Genomic DNA, 25,813 nt, shown 5'->3' with positions numbered 1-25,813 from the left:
TTCTTTGACTCTTGTTTGGGCGCTGCGTTTGGTGGTCCCTATGTAGACTTGTCCACAGCTGCATGGTATCCGGTAGACTCCTGCAGAAGAGAGAGGATCCCTCTTGTCCTTCGCTGACCGTAGCATTTGTTGGATTTTCTTCGTGGGTCTGTAGATAGTTTGTAGGTTGTGCTTCTTCATCAGCTTCCCTATGCGGTCAGTAGTTCCCTTGATGTATGGTAAGAACACCTTTCCTCTGGGTGGATCTTTGTCTTGACTCTCATGGCTTGTTCTTGGCCTTGCAGCTCTTCTGATGTCTGTGGTGGAGTATCCATTGGCCTGTAGAGCCCAGTTTAGGTGGTTGAGTTCACCTTGGAGGAGGTGAGGTTCGCAGATTCTTTGTGCACGGTCTGTCAGGGCTTTGATTGTGCTCCTTTTTTGACTTGGGTGATGGTTGGAGTTTTTATGAAGGTATCTATCTGTATGTGTAGGTTTTCTGTAAACTGTGTGGCCCAATTGTTGATTGGGTTTGCGGATGACCAGAACATCTAGAAATGGCAGTTTTCCTTCCTTTTCTTTTTCCATGGTGAATTGGATGTTTGGGTGGATGCTGTTAAGATGGTCCAGGAACTTGCTGAGTTCTTCCTCTCCATGGCTCCAAATTGTGAAGGTGTCATCTACGTATCTGAACCAAACAGTTGGCTTTTTTGGTGCTGTTTCTAGGGCCTGTTTTTCAAAGTATTCCATATAGAAATTTGCTACTACTGGGCTGAGAGGGCTCCCCATGGCCACTCCATCCTTCTGTTCATAGAATCCAGTGTCCCACTGAAAGTAGCTAGTGGTGAGGCAATGGTGAAACAGGGCTGTGATGTCTTCTGGGAAGTTTTGTTTGATTAGTGTGAGGGTGTCAGCTACTGGGACTTTGGTAAAAAGGGGACACCACATCAAAGCTGATCAGGATGTCCTTGGTGCTTAGATTGAGGTTGCTGATCTTTTCTATAAAGTGTGTAGAGTCCTTGATATAATGTGCAGTGAGCCCAATGTGGGTTTGTAGCTGTGTAGCCAGAAATTTTGCCAGGTTGTAAGTCGGCGATCCAATGGCACTTACAATGGGTCTGAGTGGGATGGAGTCCTTGTGGATTTTGGGGAGTCTGTAAAGCCTGGGTGGGAGGGCTTCTGATTTGCACAGCTGTTGGCGTATGTCAAAGTTAATGGAGGAGTTCTTATCAGAATTATCATACTGTTTGATGCATGAATGGTTTTAAAGGTTTTTGACCGCCACCTAGTGCCTGTTTTAGACATTGACATGAACCTGTCAGCAACAATATGTACACAGCAAATGCTGTTTTTATTAATGGTTTTCTTTTCAGTTTCAGAAATATTTCTTTTCAAATTTTAGATCTAAAAAACTAAGTTGGGTTATTATCACCCAGGGCCATAGCCAGAAAAAAAGTTGGCGGTTGGGGGGGGGGGGGGGGCTTTTTTTTTAAAGGGAATCATGAAGAGTAGTTCTATAATGCAAAATAATTTAGAAATCAGGCTCCATCGATACACTTCAGTGGATAGTCATGGGATTTGGTTAATCAGTTAAAATTTATGAGTAAACCATGTTTTTAAAAATAAACTTTAAAAATTGTGGGGGGTAGTTGAACCCCTAAACTCCTCCCCCCCCCCTTGGCTACAGCCCTGCTATCGACTATTTGTTTTTGGGGAGCAATTGAAAGTACAGTAGAGTCTTGCTTATCCAACGCAAATGGGCCGACAGAACGTTGGATAAGCGAATATGATGGATAATAAGGAGGGATTAAGGAAAAGCCTATTAAACACCAAATTAGGTTATGATTTTACAAATTAAGACCAAAACATCATGTTATACAACAAATTTGACAGAAAAAGTAGTTCAACACGTAGTAATGCTATGAACTAATTACTGTATTTACGAATTTAGCACCAAAATATCACGATGTATTGAAAACATTGACCACAAAAATGCATTGGATAATCCAGAATGTTGGATAAGCGAGTGTTGGATAATTGAGATTCTACTGTATATGGATTACATGCATTTGTGTTAACAGAGGGGATATGATAGCCATGTTTTAAAATGTGTAAGGGTGTCACATTGAAGAGGGGGCAAGCTTGTTTTCTACTGCTTTGGAGACTAAGACACTGAGCAATGGATTCAAATTACAGGAAAAAGATTTAACCTAAATGTTGGGAAGAGCTTTCTGACGGTAAGAGCTGTTTGGCAGTGGAATCTGAGGTTTTTGGGCAAAGGTTGGATAGCAATTTCTTAGCAGCCGCATCACATTGCTGGCTCATGTTTAACTTGTTGTCCACAAGGACTCCAAGATCTTTTTCACATGTACTGCTGTCTAGCCAGGCGCCCCCCATTCTGTATCTTTGCAGACTCCTAAAAGGCTGCAGCTGCTATGATGTCACACACAAAGCCTGTAGATGAGGCCACATCAGAGATAAGGGCTTCCTGCCTGACTCCACGGAAAGCCAGTTTTCAGTCAGTGAGAGGAGTGCCCTCAGATTAGGAGTCAAATGGTTTCCTTTAGCAGATGTAATAACGCGTGCCTAAGAACTCTAAAGGTATATGGTGCTGTCTGATGTTGAAAGGTGAGCAGGGCCGGCCTGGTTAGCAATTGGGTGGGACACCAACAAATACCAGGCACTCATCTAGGATGTATTTCAAAAGAAAGGAACCAGCAAAACCACCTCCAAGTACACTTCGCTTTAAAAAACCCCTATAAACTTCATGAGGTAGCCATAAGTTGACAGACGATCTGAAGTGGCAAGCATATAGGAAGGGAAATGGCTGATAAATGCATTATTAAACTTGTCAAATGGATTTCCCTTTGGAAGATGCAACTACTAAAATGGCTTAATTTTCTCAATGAATTGAACTGCTTTCAGAAATGCTTAAATGTAAAGTCATGGCAGCACTTTTTTTAAGACTAACCGGTTTTTATTGCAGCATGCTTTCTCAAATATTCCCATCTTCAGATGTAGTGTACAGCATATTCATGGTTGTGGGTGTGGAATGGAAGGTAAGAAGACCCAGAAGGATGAATATCATGCCCTTTAAGTTTTTAAAAAGTTGGGTAGATCAATACAGGTCTCATCATACACTGAAGTCAAATTATGATAAACAAAAGAACAAATCAGGATGTGGGTGCCGCAGGGCTCCGTCCTGGGCCCGGTTCTGTTCAACATCTTTATTAACGACTTAGACGAAGGGTTAGAAGGCACGATCATCAAGTTTGCAGACGACACAAAACTGGGAGGGATAGCTAACACTCCAGAAGACAGGAGCAGAATTCAAAACGATCTTGACAGACTAGAGAGATGGGCAAAAACTAACAAAATGAAGTTCAACAGGGACAAATGCAAGATACTTCACTTCGGCAGAAAAAATGGAAATCAAAGATACAGAATGGGGGACACCTGGCTAGACAGCAGTGTGTGCGAAAAAGACCTTGGAGTCCTCGTGGACAACAAGTTAAACATGAGCCAACAATGTGATGCGGCTGCTAAAAAAGCCAATGGGATTCTGGCCTGCATCAATAGGGGAATAGCGTCTAGATCCAGGGAAGTTATGCTCCCCCTCTATTCTGCCTTGGTCAGACCACACCTGGAATACTGTGTCCAATTTTGGGCACCACAGTTGAAGGGAGATGTTGACAAGCTGGAAAGCGTCCAGAGGAGGGCGACTAAAATGATTAAGGGTCTGGAGAACAAGCCCTATGAGGAGCGGCTTAAAGAGCTGGGCATGTTTAGCCTGCAGAAGAGAAGGCTGAGAGGAGACATGATAGCCATGTACAAATACGTGAAGGGAAGTCATAGGGAGGAGGGAGCAAGATTGTTTTCTGCTGCCCTGCAGACTAGGACACGGAACAATGGCTTCAAACTACAGGAAAGGAGATTCCACCTGAACATCAGGAAGAACTTCCTCACTGTGAGGGCTGTTCGACAGTGGAACTCTCTCCCCGGGGCCGTGGTGGAGGCTCCTTCTTTGGAGGCTTTTAAGCAGAGGCTGGATGGCCATCTGTCGGGGGGTGCTTTGAATGCGATTTCCTGCTTCTTAGCAGGGGGTTGGACTAGATGGACCATGTGGTCTCTTCCAACTCTACTATTCTATGATTCTATGGGTCCCCTTTTTAGCCTGAGTTTTCCCTGTGACTATTCCACAATTGTGGAATATTCTCACATGCAAGTATGGCTGAGGCTGATATTTATGGAGGGAGAAATTTAAATAATACAGTAGAGTCTCACTTATCCAAGCCTCTGGATATCCAAGCCATTTTTGTAGTCAATGTTTTCAATATATTGTGATATTTTGGTGCTAAATTCGTAAATGTATTTTAATTACAACATAACATAACTGCGTATTGAACTACTTTTTCTGTCAAATTTGTTGTATAACATGATGTTTTGGTGCTTAATTTGTAAAATCATAACCTAATTTGATGTTTAATAGGCTTTTCCTTAATCCTTCCTTATTATCCAAGTTATTCACTTATCCAAGCTTCTGCCGGCCCGTTTAGCTTGGATAAGTGAGACTCTACTGTACAACTATAATAAGATCCCATATACATTATTTTCAATAGTTATACTTCCTCACCATTTAAGGCAGTTATAGAAAAACCAGAGTCAGAATTCTGGGTGAAATGGACCCCTGTACAAACATCCAGTTTCCCTAAATAGGGAGAGGCAGGTAAGAAAATATCACCATCCACCCAGCATGTAAACATATCAAGCAAACAAGCAGTTTTATATTGTTTATTTTTTTAAAAAAAAAAATCACATTTCCACATATAAATTACTGATCTAGTGGAAGATGGAAAATATTCAAGTCACTTATCTTGAGTACATGGGTAATGGGAATGAGATGTGCTACTGAAAGCGTTCAGTAGCAAATGGGAAACAGATTTGAAGGGATCTAAAAAGGCAATCCAAACATGTTATGGATGGCTAAATACCTAGACTACCATCCTTCACAGATCCAAGAAAGTAGAATTCAGCCATCCAGGTTCAATGTGTCAATTCCTCCTTTCATCTGAACAGTGTTCATTGCAGAAGAGCATCTGCTAGGTCTGCCCCAAGCACAAACTGATCACTTTGCTGGAGTAAAATCAAAAGCTGCAAGATGACCATCTGAACCCCCACTACCACAGGGCAAGAATAATGAACTTGCCACAGCTGGTTTTCTTTTTAGCTCGAGTTCCTTTTAATCTGTGACCAGGAGAAATACAGTACACTTTCCATGAAACTTCCATTATCACTGATCTGTCTAAGGTAGCAGTGATATGAGATTAGATAAATGTTCTCCCTTCTAGTTTAGACATAGCTTTAGAACAAGGAGGGAAACAGAGCTTCATATGTATCCTCCAGAACACCATGTTTGAGCCCAAGGTGGCACTGCAAAGGTTTTCTCACGGAGATATCCTGACTCTATGCTTATTTACTCAGGAGCAAAATCCACATATTTCAGAGATGTTTACTCCCCAGTAGCTCCTGTTAGGACTGCACCCTTAGAGAGGCGACAATGGACTTTTAACATTCACTATTGGTTGTGTGGGAGAGCTGATGGCATCTTCAGTCCCACAACTGCTGGAGGGCTGCACATTACCTACTATGACTTAAAATATTTTGTTTCACAGTTTATGAGGTTGAGGCTCCAAGAATCATTGAGTTGTTGACATTTGTTTTAGCAAACCAAAAGAAATACATCTGATCAACCCACAATGTAGTATGGACATGTATTGTAATTGAATGACATCTAGAGATCCACAGTTGTCCATCCCTACTTTAGGGCTACATGTTAAGGCAGCAGTGGAGAATAACTGCCATAGATGGTTCTGTTCCTCAGAACTGGTTCTAGTTGTATCTTGGCATAGGACCTCTCAGGGGTTTAAAGAAAAGGAGGAGAAAAACGTAGACATGGAGCTGGAAACAGCTAATCAACCCACTGAATGAATACAATGCTGCCCAAACGGAACAATACTTCGCCCTGACCCTGCAAGAAGCAGTGGGATCAGTGTTTCTTGAACTTTCCAGCATCCATTATCCTCTGGGAAGCGCTAAGGTGTTTCCAAGCATCCAAGATGAGAACAGAGGGAATGATGATCCAGAGTGCATTCATGAAGACAAAATAAAACCAGAAATAAATTGGGTGCCACATTTCGCTGTGACGGAAACCATCCCGATACTCAGTGTAGAAATAGAGAACGTCTCCATACAGCTGGCCTATGGTTAAAGATACAAAGACAAGAAAATCACTTAAGTAGAACAAAAAAGGTTAGATCAAAACAACTCAGAATTAGTTTGCAGCAAGGAAGAACAGTGATGAGGTGTGCGTTGGTGAGGGGGAGGAAGTGACAGTGAGTATAAAAATGTTTTCAAAAGACTTTGTGGGCACATGTGAGAAGGTATCCTAACTCTGTCTCTTCTAAAACATGCACACCATAGTCTCTCTTTCTATAAAAAAAACCTGTAGTACAAACACCTTTTACTTGCTGTCATATAAGTACAAGCATACGTGAATAGAAACAACCCACACAGCTTAGAAAAGGTATTTAGGGGATTACAACCCACAGGAGGTGTGGTTAATTCCATCCACTGAGTTGTAATGCCACACTGAATTAATAGGAAAGACCTCAGTCTATCTTCAATTCATAGAAACATCAAATACAGACACATGTACCTCATCTTTGAATATCTCATTGGAACTGTTTTAGGGAATTTCTTTGAATTTTTGAACTTTGGCTTTTATGGACATAATCCTTTGAACTTTGATCCCTTTTTAATATTTGCTTGCTTTTCATATATCCAGATTTTATTATACTCTGCTTTTAATAAACTTTTACATTGGATCATCTGGACAACGTATGGTTTGTGTGAAAAGAGGTTTCAGGGCCATAGTGCAACAGTTTCCAGAGTGTACACATTATAACATAACTATTGACATATAAAGCCACCAATCAACAGTAGTAATTTGACACTTTCCAATAACAGTAAAACACATGTGTCCCATTTGAAAGAAAACTTCCCAACCCTATACTGAGATAACATCTTACTATAATTTGATATCAAGAAATGTATATTTATATATATGTAAAGCTACTTTGAAAGAAAAGAAAGCAAGCAAGCATTCAGGATGGGAGAGAAGCATGGGAAGCGTTTAAAAATCAGTCTGCTTGATAGAGAACGAATATGGGGGAAAGAAAATAAGAAACTTTAGAGCAGAGGAAGATAAAGGATTCAAAATGGGTGAAAACAAGAGGAAAAACGAAGAGCTGCTAGAAATATATGGGACATGTAAAATATTCTACTCAATCAGGCTGTTCTGAAAGGCTCTCAGTGTCCAGATGAGTCTGGCGAGTTGGAATATGCAAGTATTATTACATATACTGACCTAGAGACACCACCAGTTGCAGCACAAATCGGTAAGGCTGGCGCGAAAGAAAAGCCAGCACTGTCCAAAGACTGAGAGGACCCCAGGCAAAGGCTGTGATCGTCTCCATGCAAACTGTGAAGTTGTCAGCTCTGGAAAGACAAAAATATGAGACAGAAGTCACTTAGGAGTTCCAAAACACCTCAAATGCTTCTAGGACTTGCAAATCTTATTTCTCAACTTCAACTCCTCAAATCACTTAAGAATGCAGTAGTGCCTTAAATGATTTTCCTTTCCAGAATGTGGAAATGTTATTTCTGGACTGCACCTCCTCAGATCCCCCAGCCAGCATGACCACTCTCCATTCTCTTGGATTTAGGAAGATACAATCCAAAAATATCTGAGCTCACTCTTTTTAACTTCTCCTTAGTATATATAATACCTGCCAACTCAGGATAACTCTTCAGTGCATTTAAAGTTCATGCTACAACAACTATGTAGTCTTTAAAGTCCCAAAAACCACCTTGCCTTTGCCATAACAGAATAACACAATGATCCCTCTGGAAACTGGTAACACAATCATTACTAAGCAACAGCTGCCTTCCATCCTTTTAATATCCAATCAGTAAAATCACAATGATCAAGTAACAATAAGGAATTCATAAGTTAGCCTCAGGCAAGTAAATACTCTTCAATCTATATTGCAAGTATACTAATTATAATGTAATTAACTGTGTGCCTATTCAGATGACAGGCTGGGAGAAACGAACAGTAAGGTTTCTTTAAGAGCCTTATCCACCAGCAGGTTTGATTCAATTTAAAATAAATCTATTCATTTATTGTTCCATTCTTTTTTAATGTATGCCATGCTTTCCTCCTTATACAATTTGCAAGGCAGCTTTCAAAGATTTACAAAGCATTTTTTCAGATCAATGAAAATCAAGATTTAAATTGCTTCTTTGAAAGGCAAGTTGCTATTATTTTTATTCAGAACCCCCTTCTTTGTTCAGAGGTATTCCATCTCATATTCTCCATTAATTCATTTCTTCTATCACTGCACGTAAAGAGAGGCAAGGTTGATAGAAAGGGAGTAAGAGATGTGCATTTCATGTACACCATTTGCAAAAACATTCTTTCCAAAATTGGCAAATTTACAGAACTTATTCATTACATTGAGCATTTAATGCAGTTCGAAGCTAGCTTCCACGAAAACGCACAAAACGACGCCTTTAATGTTCATTAATGCTATGTAGTTTGTATAATCATAATCCAAACCTTAATCTAGTTCTAAGATTCACTACGTAATCATCTGCACAGCAAAACCACTTCCTTCCATGCCAGCTTAAGACTGTATTAAATCATCAGTGTTCATCTGACTTCAGTTGTACAATTATTCTTCATGGTGTTACATTTGAGCAAGGTTATTTATTTATTTACTAGTTGTTAAGAAAATTTAGAAGTCTGGGTTAAATTTTTATGAAACGCTGGGGGGAATTAATCAGCCTATCACAGCCCATCTTATGGGACTGTTCTGGTGCAAAGGGTTAAACTGTTGAGCTGCTGAACTTGCTGACTGAAAGGTCAGTGGTTTGAATCTGGGGAGCAGGGTGAGCTCCCACTGTTTCAGCCAACCTAGCAGTTCGAAAACATGCAAATGTGAGTAGATCAATAGGTAAGGTAATGGCACTCCATGCAGTCATGCTGGCCACATGACCTAGGTGGTGTCTATGGACAACACTGGCTCTTTGGCTTAGAAATGGAGATCAGCACCACCTCCCAGAGCCCGAGATGAGCATCACCCCTCTGAACCAGAAGGGGAAGCCTTTACTTTTATCTGTGTTATGGTTGTTTCTAGGCATTGAACGTTTGCCTTTGTGCTTGTATGTGCTGGAGTCCACTCTGGGACGCCTCAGGGAGATAGGGCAAAATACAAATAAAGTATTATTATTTTGGATGAGGGCATCAGAGATGGATCACTCCACTGTCATGGGAATATCTCTGAACTCAGTTCTCTCTCTGGCAGTGAAGCATCATAGACAGCTGTAGACTTCACTCTCACAAAGCAACACACACTTTCCGCAACAGCATTAAGTGTACAAAGTACATCAAGAGCTGTTCTTTTCATGTTTCTGGTTCTCAAGGGTACTAATGCAGATTCTCAAGATCTTGAGTCATAGTAATCCAGACCCCTTAGGACCATCAATTATCTTGGAAAACTATAAAACAGATAAATGAATTGTAGATATTATTCAAGCCTCAGTAACACATTTAACATTTCCGTTAATTTTCTTGTTACATCTTTTGCTGAAAGAATATTCAAAGCTAGCTAGTTGAGAAGTAAAATCTCTTCCATTACGTGGCAAAGATAAAACCCTCACCCACCACCTAAAACTTACATGACGTATCTGCTGTCACCTTTGGCATACTCTTTCCCTGCAATATGAGAGAAGAAAATAAGGTGAAACATTGGTTGCCTAAGTCTGAAACGACTTGAAGGCACACATCAACAACAATCCTAATTTTGAACTATTTGAACTATAGTCTGGCCCCCCAACAGTCTGAGAGACCGTGAACCAGCCCTCCACTTAAAAAGTTTGAGAACCCCTGCCGTATGACATGCCAAGAAACTAGATAAGCTTGGCCATCAGAGGGATATTTATTTTATTTACAGTATTTATATTCCGCCCTTCCCACCCCGAAGGGGACTCAGGGTGGATCACATTATATACATATAGGGCAAACATTCAATGCCCATAAACACATAGAACCGAGACAGAGACAGACACAGAAGCAATTTAACCTTCTCCTGAGGGGATGTTCGATTCTGGCCACAGGGGGGAGCAGCTGCTTCATCATCCACTGTGATGGCGCTTCCTCATTCCAACGTCTTAAATTAGTTAAATTTGCCTCCCCACTTTATAAGTGGTACCTTATTTCCTATTTGATAGATGCAACTATCTTTCGGGTTGCTAGGTCAACAACGAGCAGAGGCTATTTTTTATTTTACGGGTGCTCACCCCATCACGGGCTGGCCTCGAACTCATGACCTCATGGTCAGAATGATTTATTGCAGCAGGCTGCTCACCAGCCTGCGCCACAGCCTGGCCCCAATATGATCACCCTGTTTTACCCTTCCCTTTTGTATTGTATTTATTAGTCTGAGGGTTTATGGGGAGCATTGCAATTGTCCTTGGGTTCCTAAAAAGCTAGGTGTATTGTAAATAATATTATTATAGTTACAATTGTCCAAATGTCACAATACAATACAACCACTATTCCATGTGGGATGTATTTCTGTAATCATATCGATATGTGAAACTGCTGATAATCGCAAATCTTATTATACTCAATTGAGATTCTCTCCATCCCCAAGCTTGTGAACTCAAAAATACAACACAAAAGGGAAAAAGGAAGGTAGAGTAGGGTGGCCACATCACCCAGATGGCCATTTGGATCATCATTTCGCCTAGCTTGTATGCTTAAATGTTTTTTCTTTTAAAAAGAGCTAAATAGAAGCTGAGCTACAGAGCAAAAAGTGTTCTGCAAGAAACAAGTCCACCATGGGAATTGCAAATGTGAGGGAAGTGAGAAGTTGTAATAAATGAGGAAGAGATCAAAAAGCAAAAAAGCTCTGTGAGAGTATTGTTAGGGAGTTGGAGGCCCCTTCTACACTGCCAGATTATCAAAGCAGATAAGCCACATGATCTCATTTGAATTATATGAGTCTACACTTCACTGTACTTTATTTCTTAATTAGTCGCTCTCCACCAGAGTGCTCCAAGTGACTTACAATTTAAAATATCATTCCACAATATAAAAAACATTCAACCTAAAAACATTCAACAGTGACTATTTGGCAAATTAGATCTGATTTACTTAAATGCACAACTAAACAGCCAAGTCTTGAGCGCTTTTCCAAAAAGTCGCAACTGCCATATAATCCAGTTCAAATGAGATAATCTGAACTTTATATGGCAGTGTAGATGGGTCTGGAGAGATGAGGGAATTAGCAGTCCAAGGAACATGTGAGAGACATGTTGTGTGGACATAATGTGAGGTAGGGACCAGGTGGGACATCTCTTAAAGAGTTGTGTGACCCACAACATTTGAATGTTGTGCATAACCTGTACTTAGAACAAGAAGCCACCATCAGGACAGAACACAGAGAAACAGAATGTTTTGAATTGGTAAGAGGCCAGGCAAGGTTGCCTTTGATCCTACTATCTGTTTAACTTGTGTGCTGAATGTATCACAAGCAGGATTAGATTTGTAAGAAGAAGACATAAAATTAGAGGAAGGAACATTGACAATGTAATATATGCAGATGACACACCATACATCAGACAATAGGAAAGACTTGGGACAATTACTGAAGAGCCCCAAAAGAAAGTGCAAAAGGAGGTTTACAGTTGAATAAAAGCACACATTTAAATAACTTTAAAGCAGACAACCGAGATACTGAAATGCTTCAAGGTTTTCCATTCTTTGACTGCCATTTATTAACTAAATGCAATCAACAAATCAGGGCTTGGAAGGCCATCTGCGAAGAGAGAAGAAAAGACCCAGAGGTTTAAAGACACAAAACAGGATGCTAAAGTTAGGATTATCTGTGCTGTACTTGGACCATATCACAAGAAGACATCAGCCCAAAATTGATGGTAAAAAACAGAATACCAGAGGAAGTGTCTGTGTATGGCAAAATGATAGTATTATTGTTATTCTTTCATTTGGACTGCATTACAAACAGTTCTGAGTGTTCCTTAACTAAGAACACGATAAAAGTAATGTGTTGTAATGAGTCAACAAGCAACTTGAACACACAGGAATGTACATATGCACGCAAATTTACGTGTCTACTTTATATGATTCCCTCTCTCTCTTTTAATCTCTATAGCAATTCCTAACATAGGTTTGTGGAAAGGTAGTCCTGACCCATACTCCCATGGTTAATGCAGTTCAAAGATAATATCAAACTGCAGTAGCAAGGCATCAAACATCCACAAAAACATATGAAAGAAATCCCTAAATGCACATCAGTACTCTGTAGTTTCTGTAATCTCCATCTGGGCCTCAAACTGGTTCTAGTACTTCCTAAATAATTATCTGCACAGAGAAACAGCTTTCTTCAATACCCGTTTGAAACTGTATTAAATTATCAGTGCAGTGAATATTTAAATTTAGATCTCCCTGCTCCATATCCATCACTTTAAATGTTACTTGATACCAGATACATTACTCTCTCAGATCATTTCTAACTATAAAAAGAATAAAATTTGAAAAATAGCAAAGGAAAAAAACAATTTATGGGCTTGATCTGCAACATTAGGTAATTAGAATAATTTGCTAATACAGTGTTCCCTCACTTATCGCGGGGGTTATGTTCCAGGGTCATATGGTCTATACCAGGGGTCCCCAAGGTCATTTACTTGGCCCCCGCCCTCAGTTTTAGATTTAGGCTCGCCCAAAGTCTGAAATGACTTGAAAGCACACAACAGCAACAACAATTCTACTTAACTTGACTATCTCATTGGCCAGAAGCAGGCCCACACTTCCCATTGAAATCCTGATAGGTTTATTGTATGCTGGTTAAAACTGTTTTTATTTTTAAATATTGTATTGTTCTTTCATTTACTAATATTGTGCTATGGTAATTAATATAATATATTGTGTATACATATAATATTGATACTAATATTATAATGTAATACAATATAATACTAATAATACAATAATACTGTGATGGAGGCTCCTTTTTTGGAGGCTTTTAAGCAGAGGCTGGATGGCCATCTGTCAGGGGTGCTTTGAATGCGATTTCCTGCTATTTGGCAGGGGGTTGGACTGGATGGCCCATGAGGTCTCTTCCAACTCTACTATTCTATGATTCTATGAATTATATATTATATATTAAATGTAATATTACTAATAATATTACAGTATATTGGTATAGTACAATATAGTAATATATAATGCTAATATTGTGCTGTGCTAATAATATAATATATTGTATGTACATAAAACTTGTAAGTCGCTCTGAGTCCCCTTCGGGGTGAGAGAGGAAGGGGTACAAATGTAGTAAATAAATAATTGTTGTTGGGGGTTTTTTTGTTTTTTTGTTTTTTGCAATAATAAGACATGTGCATAGGAATTTGTTCGTTTTTTTTTTTCAAATTATAATTTGGCCCCTCAACAGTCTGAGGGAACATGAACCGGCCCTCCACTTAAAAAGTTTGAGGACCCCTGGTCTACACTGACCATATAAAACAGTTTCAAACTGCATTACATGGCAGTGTACATCCAGCCTGAGAGTTAGGAGAAAACTAGAGAGCTGCTGTCCCCAATCACAGCAGTGTCTACCACCATATCCCAGAGCTGAGGATAAAAGGCACAAATTGGAATACAAGCACACATTCAACCACATCTTACATAGCTGGGAGAGGAAGGACTGGTCTCCAGGGATTTCCATGTGGTAGAGGCTGAACCAGCCCTCAATGACACCGTGAATGAAGCCGCAGATGGCAAACCAGCAAACCGCCAAGGAGCGCCAAGTTCCCAAAGGGGAGGCTTTCCGGCTGCGCCAGCCGGCCACCGACCAAGTCACTATCAGGAGGACACCTGAGATGGAGAAGAGGAAAGCCAAGATCTGCCACATGGGACGGTCATTCGGGATGTAATGCGGGAGCTTTAGATTTCGAGGCCAGTAAGGGTGGGCGACCACATGGGGCTTTGCTTCCAGTCCCATAGTGTCCAAAGACAAAGCCAAGGAGGCTGGCAAGTGCAATTTCCCCTGGAAAAAAAAGAATCAAAAGAACCATGTTATTTATTACTCTGATTCATTTATCCCATTTTTCTCCTGCCTACAGACCCAGGCCCTTTCTACACTGCTATATAAAATCCAGATTATCTGCTTTGAACTGGATTACATGGCAGTGTAGACTCATATACAGTAGAGTCTCACTTATCCAACACTCATCCAACGTTCTGGATTATCCAACACATTTTTGTAGTCAATGTTTTCAATGCATTGTGATATTTTGGTACTAAATTCATAAATACAGTAATTACTACATAGCATTATGTGTAATGAACTACTTTTTCTGTCAAATTTGTTGTATAACGTAATGTTTTGGTGCTTAATTTGTAAAACAATAACCTATTTGATGTTTAGTAGGCTTTTTCTTAATCTCTCCTTATTACCCAACATATTCACTTATCCAACGTTCTGCTGGCCCGTTTATGTTGGATAAGTGAGACTCTACTGTAATTCAGCTCAAAGCAGATTATGTGGATTATCTGCTTTTATAATCTGGATTATATGGCAGTGTATTAAGAGGCCCAAGGCAGCTTGCAAAATAGAAAACAATCATGGACTCAAATAATCCAGTTCAACGCAGATACCGTGGGATTTTCTGCCTTGATATTCTGGGTTATATGGCTGTGTGGAAGGGCCCATAGTCCAGCACACAAACCTCCACATTGTGCATGTTTCAAATATGTCCATCCAAGGAGGTTCAGTACTAGGCTGAGGCTAGATCTACACTGCCATATAATCCAGATTATCAAATCAGATAATCCACCAAAAAAAATCAAAATCCTAAACTTTCTTCTTGGGGTCTTTCCACACAACCATCTAACCCTGAATATTAAGGCAGAAGATCCCACAATATCTGCTTTGAACTGTTTTTTTTTTAGTCCACAATGCCATATATCCCAGTTCAAAGCAGATAATGTGGGATTTTATTCAGTTGTGTGGAAGGGGCCTTGGGTACAATGTAGAATCCACTTTAACTGCTATAGCTCAGTCCTATGGAATCTTGGGAGTTGTAGTTTTGCAAGGTCTTTGGTCTTCTCTGCCAAAGAGTGCTGTTGTCTCACCAAACCACAACTGCCCTGATCCCATAGCATTTAAAGCAAGGCCACGCTGCATCCACAGTGTAGATGCCCCCCTTGGTTCAATTCTTAACCGCATTCCGCCCATTCCCAAGCCCTACCTGCGCAGCCTGTCCTCCAACGCGTCCGCAGCGACTTCTCTCCCGCGCCAAACTCACCTGTTCCCTAAAACTCACCCTTACAGCCAATGGAGGCCTCTCTGGAGAACGAAACGAGCAGGCGTCTCCGCCAATCAGCGCACCTTAAATCAGGGGCGGGGCGCCAGACTGGGCTTCCCTCCAGCCCTCTTCTTTGAACTTGGAACTCCAGCTCTGACGTCACGGAGCATTCCGCCAAAACGATTGGCTGCGGCGCGCTGGGGCGATATGGGTTCATATGTTGATTTGGACATCTTTCTTCCGCTTGGAGTTTATAAGGGTTGTATCTATTCTACAGTACTCTTGTACTTTGATTTTGACACCACTTTAACTGCCTTGGCTGAAGGCTATGGAATCCTGAGAACTGCAGGATTTGTTTACTGTTTATTCCCATGCTTAGTTTTCCAATATACCTTACAACCTCTGAAGATGACTGCCATAGATGTGGGCGAAACGTCAGGAGAGAATGCTTCTGGAACATGGCCATACAGCCCGGAAAATGCACAACAACCCCACTATTCACAGATCTGTTTGTGAATAAACACTCTTGGGCAGAGAAGGCTTGTAAAACTACAACTTCCAGGATCCCATAGCATGTCTGAGGATACTTGGATACACTGGGCCCTTCCACACAGCCATATAATCCAGAAAATCAAGGCAGAAAATCCCACAATATCTGCTTTGAACTAGGTTATCTGAGTCCACACTGCCATGTATTCCAGTTCAAAGCAGATAATGTTGGATTTTATTCAGCTGTGTGGAAGGGATCTCTTGTCTTCTAGTGAGATCAAAGCATCATATCTCTTGCCCGCATCCTTTCAACCCTCCTGTTAGGTAGGTCAGGCTGAGAGGCCATAACTAGCCTGAAGTTAGGAAAAGAAACAGGTTTATTTTCCCCACTGGTTTTGCAAGATCCAGTTCTTTCATACTTACTATTCCAAGTCCCAAGAGGAATCCATACTGTAAAATCACATCTGCATCTTTACTCAATGATATGGAATCATGGGAGTTGTAATTTTACAAGGTCTTTAGCTTTCTCTGCCAGAGTTTGGAGTCTTTACTAAACTACAAATTCCATAACTTTGGGCAGTGGCAGCTATAGTGTCAAACTGCATTAATTCTACAGTGTAGATCAGGGGTTTCAAACTCATTTTCATTGAGGGTCACATCAGCCTTATGCTTGCTTTCAATGAGTCATTTGTAATTGTAAGACTATATAAATGTAACTATATTGCCCTGACATGGAAAGTCTTGTGGAACACATACAAGGATGTGGTGAGCCGGATTCAGCCCACGGGCTTTGCGTTTGACAACTATGAGGAGCGGCTTAAAGAGCTGGGCATGTTTAGCCTGCAGAAGAGAAGGCTGAGAGGAGACATGATAGCCATGTACAAATATGTGAAGGGAAGTCATAGGGAAGAGGGAGCAAGCTTGTTTTCTGCTGCCCTGCAGACTAGGACACGGAACAATGGCTTCAAACTACAGGAAAGGAGATTCCACCTGAACATCAGGAAGAACTTCCTCACTGTGAGAGCTGTTCGACAGTGGAACTCTCTCCCCGGGGCCGTGGTGGAGGCTCCTTCCTTGGAGGCTTTTAAGCAGAGGCTGGATGGCCATCTGTCGGGGGTGCTTTGAATGCGATTTCCTGCTTCTTAGCAGGGGGTTGGACTAGATGGCCCATGTGGTCTCTTCCAACTCTACTATTCTATGATTCTATGATTCTATGATTCTATGACACTTATATTGTAGATGTATTCCTAGCCCTCTGTTTCTTGGCTGATCAATGATTTGGCAAATGTATGGTAAGTCTGTTTTCAAAATCATCTTTATTGATTACACAAACAGATCTGTGAATAAACAGTAAACAATCCATATAAACACATCATATATACAGTAGAGTCTCACTTATCCAAGCTAAACGGGCCAGCAGAAGCTTGGATAAGCGAATATCTTGGATAATAAGGAAGGATTAAGGAAAAGCCTATGAAACATCAAATTAGGTTAGGATTTTACATATTAAGCACCAAAACATCATGTTATACAACAAAATTGACAAAAATAGTAGTTCAATACGCAGTAATGTTATGTTGCAATTACTGTATTTACGAATTTAGCACCAAAATATCATGATATATTGAAAACATTGACTACAAAAATGGCTTGGATTATCCAGAAGCTTGGATAAGCGGAGCTTGGATAAGTGAGACTCTACTGTAGTAAGCACTGATATTCATCCAACATTTTCAACTTAGGTCTCTTTTATATTGTCCTTATCTCTCAGGATCTGATCTTATCTGCTTTGAGCTGAATTATATGAGTCTCCACTAGCATATAATCTGGGATAAGCAGATAATCTAGGATCATATCCTGGGATATGGGATCCCCCAGTGATGCAGCATGTTAAAGCGCTGAGCTGCGGAACTTGCAGACCAAAAGGTCACAGGTTCAAATCCAGGGAGCAGAGTGAATGCCCATTGTTAGCCCCAGCTTCTGCCAACTTAACAGTTTGAAAACATCCAAATGTGGGTAGATCAATAGGTACCACTCTGGCAAGAAGGTAACGGTGCCCATGCAGTCATGCCAGCCACATGACCTTCGAGGTGTCTACGGACAACACTGGCACATGCATGTGGGTATTAATCTATCTTGTACAGGAAGGGCTCTGATGTTGTTTAGAATAATGGTTTCACAGTTTCATAGTTTACCTTATCTCTACCAACTAGCATTATCACATAACCTTTCTGGCAAATAAGAGGAAAGGGGGCATGGTTGTATGGTCTCATCATTTCCTGTTTTCTAACTATGAGCTATAGTAACATTATCTAATAATAAAAACATGCAAAACATGTCTATCTCCAGACAGCCCATCCTTTCTGTATATGTGGATTTATCAAACTCTATTTTAGATCTTTGTTCTCAGAAAAAAAAGTTAAACAAATTGTTAAAACACCTGTATAAATATTTATCGCAGATCACATGTAAATATAAACAATCTCATGTCCCCTAAAAGAGGCTACATAAGTTGCCGTACTGGATTTATCTTTGCTTCATGGTTTTTGCTGTCAGATGTCTAGAACTAGGCCTGGCACATGGATTTGTCTTAATGTTGTTGAACACAGCACCCCACCCCACCCTTGAGATTGAAGGTGACCGATGATTTAAGGAATTCATAGTTTTGACAAGGACATCAGGCGGGATGTCTTGGTCAATTTGCAAAGACCACAATAATAATAACAAGGACTCTTCCCATGTTAGATAGTGTGTCCATTTTAATCAAGGCTTATGTCCTACATTTCATCTATTTATAGCAGAAGGTACAAAATGTATTACTGGAAACCATATCACAAAATGTATTTGACCTCTTTCACTGTTGCATGTATTACTATGTATCTCTCCTTTCTGATTCTGGGGTTCGGGGTTCCCTCTTCCCTCCCTTTGAGCCCCAAAAGGCTCTCTCTCTCTCTCTCTCTCTCTCTCTCTCTCTCTCTCTCTCTCTCTCTCTCTCTCTCTCTCTCTCCAGCACCCATTCCGGGCTGCACTAACCCTTGGGAAACTATAACTTACCCTCCACCCTGCTTTTTCTTTCAACCAGCTCCATGGGATAAGTATCAGGGACCTTCCTTCCCCCTTCCTGTAACCCCCTCTCCTTGCATCGTTCCAAGTTTCAGGGTACCCCAACCTGGCCCCTTTGCCTGCCTGGGCTGGAAGGGAAATCCTGGGATCCCCTCCTAAAGAAGTTTCCGCCATGGAAACGCGTCCAGGGGTGGAAGCCTGGACAAACGGCCATGGAAATCATGTGTTTGTCTCCCCAGCCCCATGGGATGTTGGATTTATCTGGAAATTCTCCCCAGATCTGGGGCTCCCTTGCGTGTCGCTATCATAATATTATATTAATTGTTTCTTATTGCCGATATTATTTCCTTGTGCAATGTCTTTCCCTCCATGTATGTATATATCAAATTGAAGCAAAGTGACCTTGCTGTGAACTCTGGCCAAACATGCCTCAACCTGGGTCACTGGCTTGCCCCAGGCTCATGCAAATGGAACTGTCTCAGAACAATGCCATCTTCCTCTCCTTGGATTCTGAATATCACTATCTACAGTGCACAATGGATTTTCCCCAGGCCACCTGGGAGAAACCCCTTTGGACATTTTGAAAACTATTTATCTTAAAAAGACTCATCTTCCTGGAAGGGAGAGGCAAGGCTTGACAAAGCCACCCTTTTCCTGACACCTTGAGTCACAGATATAATCCCATCACGGATCCTGTTTCCACAATAGATACAAGCCAGCAGGGGTCCGACTCCCATTCATGGAACTGGCCAAATCAAACAGTGGATCCACAAGCATCGTTGAGTCAGCTATAATCTTGTTTACTGTTTGTCTATCCTGTTGCCGCACCTCCACACACCCCCATTGGCCAGTGAGGGAGTGAGGTCACAGATGGGGCTCATGCCCTCATTGGAGGGGGCCCCCAGTGGCTCCCCCTTCTTCTCTAACATCCTGGCCAATCAGCACAGAGCTGGCCGGTGGGCGGGAGGTAGGAAATTCAAACTAAAACTGTATAAAAGTGTGTGCTTTGCTATGTTATGTATCTCAGTCTATTTTTGGCAAACTATCGCAGGCTGGCATCACTTTCAGCTGAAATTAAATAAAATTCTCCGGTGGCTTCTGCTTCAACCTGGTAAGTTATATTTGGAAATTATTGGCTTCTATTCTCACCAGGCCTAACTCACAGTTTGGATCTCACTGTCCAATACTGTTCTAAATTGCTCAACAACACCCTGAAGATTTATAGTGCACCAAGGACAACTGTGTACATAAAACCGAATGCAAACATTCCCTCTCCCTCACTATCCAAACATTCCCTCTCCCTCACTATCCACTCCCCTTGACCCCAATGACAGACCAACAGCAGCAGATCCTCTGCAGTTGTTAATAAAATGCATCTAAGGTAAAGGTAAAGGTTTCCCCTGACGTTAAGTCCAGTCGTGACCGACTCTGGGGGTTGGTGCTCATCTCCATTTCTAAGCCGAAGAGCTGGCGTTGTCCGTAGACACCTCCAAGGCCATGTGGCCGGCATGAATGCATGGAGCGCCGTTACCTTCCCGCCGGAGCAGTACCTATTGATCTACTCACATTGGCATGTTTTCGAACTGCTAGGTTGGCAGGAGCTGGAGCTAACAGCCGCCGCTCCTGCTGCTCCCGGGGTTTGAACCTGGGACCTTTCGGACTCCAGCTCAGTGCTTTAACGCACTTCACCACTGGGGCTCCTTGCATCTATATAATATTATTTCTGCCAAAGTCAGTCATGGAGGTCATCATCCCTCAATGACCTCCCAACTGGACGCCACAAACTCCCCAAAAGGACAAAGGGAGCCATTAGACTTTTATTTAGGCACAAACATATCTGCTGATCCAGAGATGCACACATACACAGGGGTTAACAATCAGGAAAAGAAACAATATGATAGCCTCCTCAATGCAATGTATCCAATCTGATTTATTCTAAATGCATAATATCTCTTGCCTTCCAACTATACCTTGTGCTATCAAATATATTTTATCTCTAAAACTTGCTATTAAATATGTTTTATATCTCTGAAACAAGCAGCATTGGCTTTTCACCTCTGCCTGACCTGGACCAGAGGCAGCGACCTCCAAGAATGTCATGCTGTGCTCCTAAGCACAGCCCAGCACAGCCTGGACAGACCATCCAGCCTTTGTGGACAAACATCTCCAGCTAACAAGTTTTTTGCTTGCCATCTGGGACTGCCACCAGGTGTGAGCCAGCTATCAGCAGACAAAGCTCAAGAACAAAGGGACACTGATCATTCCAACACACCTATGGATATCTATTATTTACCCAGCCTTGGACCAGACTCAGAAATCATCACCCATTTTCCCTAGAATTCTGGACTCTATATAATAATAATAATAATAATAATAATAATAATAATAATAATAATAATAATATCTTTATTCTTGTACCCTGCCTCCATCTCCCCAAAGGGACTTGGGGTGGCTTAAATGAGGAAATGAACCAACCACAACATAAATTAACATATAATCAGTAAATTTAAAACACAATATAATGACTCTACATCTACATAACACTGTCATCTCCATGCCCAGACATCCATTACCTTTAAAACTACAACTTAAGCCTCCAAATATGAAATGTGTTTACTGGAAACTTCCCTCTGTCCAAGGAAGCACCTCAGCCACAGGATTGGCTGCCCCAGGGCTTCCCCACCCGGCATGGAGCCTACACCAATCCAAGAGTGAGCTGGCTTGATCCTGCCTCCTGACCAATCAGGAGCAGAAGCATGGCCGGCCGGCCTCCATGCTCAGCCAATCACGAGCAGGGGAGGGAAAATTAAACAGAGACAATGTTAATGCATGGTTTTTATTGTATAAAAATAGTTACACGTTTCAGTATGATTATGCCTTTATATTTATAGCATCAGTGCTGTATACTGCATCCTTTCTTCAGATTGTAAATAAAGCCTCTGTCGCTTGTCTTCACCCTGGTGGGTCTCTCTATTCTGAAAACATTGGCGGTTAACATTGCTCACCAGGCAGGACCCTCCCTAATCAAGGTCCACAGTTTAAATTCGACTTCATTAAGAGAGAAAATTGGACGTGGCAACAGAGCTGTAACAACTTGGGTTGTTTACACTGGCGGCTCATGCCTCCCATATTCATGGGAAGGTATTTCATTCTAGGTTTCATTACAGATTTTCAGAGTTGTTCAAGTGTCGAACCTTCTTGCAAACATACTTCAGCACCTTGGATAGCTCTATTGAAACCATTCAATATCTGGAACAGATTCTCTGCCTCCCTGATATGTGTCTCAATAGCCGCCATATCACTGTTTGTTTCCCAATGACAATCAATTGTGGACAGATAGCATTATAGCTGCCATTGTCCTTTACCAATGACTGTGTGAGGTGAGTCTGATGGGAATTGGTAAGCCAACACTTTTGGAGAAATTGCTTTTTTCAGGACTAAAATTCTAAGCATGGTTAGGGGGGAATTGTAGGCTAAAGAAATAGCTTTTCCATACTCTAGCAAAGAGGGTTAAAGATTTTCCACTTATGTTTGTACTTCCATTTATGGCTGTGGAAATACATTCAAATATTATAGCAATGCCCCTACAAACTGCTTCATCTTTTCCTTTAATGGAACCAAATTGAGCTATTGTGCCCCTAAACTTCTTGCTTCTATATTCTACATTTTTCCCCCAGAAAATAATAACTCTTATCTATTAACAAGTGACTGAAACCGTTTAAATTACCCCTTTAAATATGTGAGGCTATGATACTTTTGCACATGATACAATGTGCCAAAGTTAGTAAAGGTTTTCCCCTGACATTAAGTCCAGTCATTTCCGACTCTGGGGGTTGGTGCTCATCTCCATTTCTAAGCTGAAGAGCCAGCCTTGTCCATAGACACCTCCAAGGTCATGTGGCAGGCATGACTGCATGGAGCACCATTACCTTCCCGCCAGAGCGGTTCCTATTGATCTACTCACATTTGCATGTTTTCGAACTGCTAGGTTGGCAGAAGCTGGGGCTAATAGTGGGAGCTCACCCTGCTACCTAGATTCTAACCGGTGACCTTTTGGTCAGCAAATTCAGCAGATCAGCAGTTTAACCCGCAGGGCCACTAGGGGCTCCAGAGTTAAACAGCATTATATGGGTCTACACTGGGACGGCCGACAGGGAGCTCTGACGTGGACTGGTCCATGAGGTCATGAAGAGTCAGAGACAACTAAACGACTGAGCAACACTGACCATTATATGACAGTGTAGATAAGGCCAAGATCCATTCCTTGATCAATAGGGATTTTATTCTCCTCTCCCTTGCATTACATCAACTTTGTTGCAGTGTGCCTTCAATTCATTTCAGGCCCCTTCTACATTGCTATATAATCCAGATTATCAAAGTAGATAATCCACATCATTTGTTTTGAACTGGATTATATGAGTCTACACTGCTGTATAATCCAGTTCACAGCAAATAATCTGGATTTTATATGACAGTGTAGAAGATGCCTTAGGGCTCTTCCGGGCAGGCCCTATATCCCAGAATCTGATTCCAGGTATTCTGTTTATCTCAGATTATATACCAGTGCGGACTCATATAATCCAGTTTAAAGTAGAAAACCTGGGATCAGATCCTGGGAGATAGGGCCTGTCTCAAAGGGTCTTGAGTCTAATGCTCAGGACACTACATCATGCTGGTTCTTCCATTATATCAGTTAAAGTTATTAGTATCCCAGAACATTAAAGGATCAAGAAATTACTAGCTGAACCGAAAGAGGGGGTGTTATTTATCGCCACCATTGTGAGCACAAGGAATGTACTTTCTGCTTGAGTGCATCAAATATGAGGAAGAGCTTGAATGTAGCATTTTCTCTTCTTGTAGCACCAGAGAGCTAACAAATAACCCAGTTCCTTGGTATACAGAAGGAGCACAAGGGATGAAAATGAAAGGCCTATCCATGCAGTGTTAATTAATGGTTAATATATATTAGTGGATTGCAGAGGTGGAATGTCCTGCAGCAGAGATGAAAGCCCTGCAGATGTTTTGCCTTGTGCCCCTTCTACATTGCCATATAAAATCCAGATTATCGGTTTTGAACTGGATTATCTGGCAGTGTAGACTCATATAATCCAGTTCAAATCAGATGATGCTGATTATTTAATTTGATAATCTGGATTATGTGGCAGTGTAGAAGGGGCATTAGAACTCATATGAGTTAAAACTTGCAATAGCTAATAAATTATGGAAGCTGTCCTCCCAAGGTGATCTACACTGTCACATTAACGCAATTTGACACTGCTTTAGCTGCCATGGCTCAGTGCTATGGAATCCTGGGACCTGTCATTTTATACAACCTTTAGAATGCCAAACTACAACTCCCAGGATTTAATAGCATTGAGCCATGGCAGTTAAAGCATTTCTCATGCCTCTTCTACACAGCTGTATAAAATCCATATTATCTGTTTTGAACCGGATTATCTGACAGTGTAGACTCAGATAATCCAGTTCAAATGAGATAATGTGGATTATCTGCCTAGATAAATAAAGGTAAAGGTTTTCCCCTGACATTAAGTCCAGTTGAGTCTGACTCTGGGGGTTGGTACTCATCTCCATTTCTAAGTTGAAGAGCCAGCATTGTCCTTAAATACCTCCAAGGTCATATGGCCACCATGACTGCATGGAGCACCATTACTTTCCCGCCAGAGCAGTACCTATTGATCTACTCACATTTGCATGTTTTTGAACTGATAGGTTGGCAGAAGCTGGGGCTAATAGCAGGAACTCGCTCTGCTCCCTGGATTCGAACCGCCAACCTTTCGGTCAGAAAGTTCAGCAGCTCAGCGGTTTAATCCACTTTACCACTGGGGGCTCTCATCTGCCTTAATATTATAATACAATATAATAATTTTATTTTTGTAGCTCACCTCCATCTCCCTGAAGGGACTCGGGGCAGTTTATATGGGGACGAGCCCAATCAACATACAGTAGAGTCTCACTTATCCAACATAAATGGGCCGGCAAAATGTTGGATAAGTGAATATGTTGGATAATAAGGAGAGATTAAGAAAAAGCCCATTAAACATCAAAATAGGTTATAATTTTACAAATTAAGCACCAAAACATCATGTTATACAACAAATTTGACAGAAAAAGTAGTTCAATACGCAGTAATGCTACATAGTAATTACTGTATTTACGAATTTAGCACCAAAATATCATGATATATTGCAGGGGTCCCCAAACTAAGGCCCAGGGGCCACATGCAGCCCATCGAAGCCCTTTATCTGGCCCCCATGACGGCAGCTCCCTCCTCCTTCGCCTTTCCTGTCTCCTCCCTCACCTGTTGCGTGCCTTCCAAAACTTTTCTTGTTTATAATGATATTTTAATTATTATTTAATTAATAATTTATTAAGGGGTGCTTTGCCAGTGCTTTTGGTGCACAAAGGCAAAAGGGGGTTGGACTAAATGGCCCAAGGGGTCTTTTCCAATTCTCTTTATTATTATTATTATTATTATCATTATCATTATTATTATTGGCACAAAGACACAGTATAACACAGCAAACGATATATATATATGCTGGATTTTGTATCACAAAATCACAAGTTGAACACTTCCCCGGCATTTAGGGCTGTGTGATGTATGATGATGATGATGATTAACAACATTGAGGCTGGGTGGCCATTTGACAAGGTGCTTTGCTTGTGCTTTTGGTGCACAAAGGTAGAAGGGGGTTGGACAAGATGGCCCAAGATTATGGTTATTATTAATATTGAGGCTGTATTTCTTACTGTTTGGTTTTTTTTAAACTTCAAAGTAAGAGATGTGCAGTGTGCATAGGAATTTGTTTATAGG

General features: G+C 41.2%; 1 protein-coding gene across 2 annotated transcripts; it reads right to left on the bottom strand.

Moving 5' to 3' along the window:
* Nucleotides 1-4,753: 4,753 nt before the first annotated feature.
* On the bottom strand, nt 4,754-15,577 carry ebp (EBP cholestenol delta-isomerase). Of its 2 annotated transcripts, none has more exons than XM_008118365.3 (5): nt 15,445-15,577; nt 13,805-14,165; nt 9,778-9,814; nt 7,403-7,533; nt 4,754-6,234 (listed from the first exon to the last, which is right to left on the bottom strand). In XM_008118365.3, the coding sequence occupies exons 2-5, from the start codon at nt 14,118-14,120 to the stop codon at nt 6,023-6,025; spliced, it is 696 nt and encodes a 231-aa protein (XP_008116572.2). In that variant the 5' UTR covers nt 14,121-14,165; nt 15,445-15,577; the 3' UTR covers nt 4,754-6,022. The 2 variants fall into 2 exon arrangements, with proteins under 2 accessions (XP_008116572.2, XP_003225845.2); XM_003225797.4 differs by having other exon boundaries at nt 15,370-15,490.
* Nucleotides 15,578-25,813: the final 10,236 nt, after the last annotated feature.

This window comes from Anolis carolinensis, chromosome 2 (assembly GCF_035594765.1).
Source record: "Anolis carolinensis isolate JA03-04 chromosome 2, rAnoCar3.1.pri, whole genome shotgun sequence".
Taxonomy (NCBI): domain Eukaryota; kingdom Metazoa; phylum Chordata; class Lepidosauria; order Squamata; family Dactyloidae; genus Anolis; species Anolis carolinensis.
Note: the sequence above shows the minus strand (reverse complement) of the source record. Positions and strands in the feature narration are given on the sequence as shown.

What these genes read in the sequence shown, in the direction of transcription:
- ebp (XM_008118365.3), bottom strand. Translation starts at nt 14,120, where the DNA reads ATGGGACTGGAAGCAAAGCCCCATGTGGTCGCCCACCCTTACTGGCCT. An exon ending in GTCCTTCCTCTCCCAGCTAT is followed by an intron (nt 9,815 to 13,804) that starts GTAAGATGTGGT and finishes CTCATATTGCAG; the next exon opens with GGAAAGAGTATGCCAAAGGT. An exon ending in GGTGACAGCAGATACGTCAT is followed by an intron (nt 7,534 to 9,777) that starts GTAAGTTTTAGG and finishes TTGTCTTTCCAG; the next exon opens with AGCTGACAACTTCACAGTTT.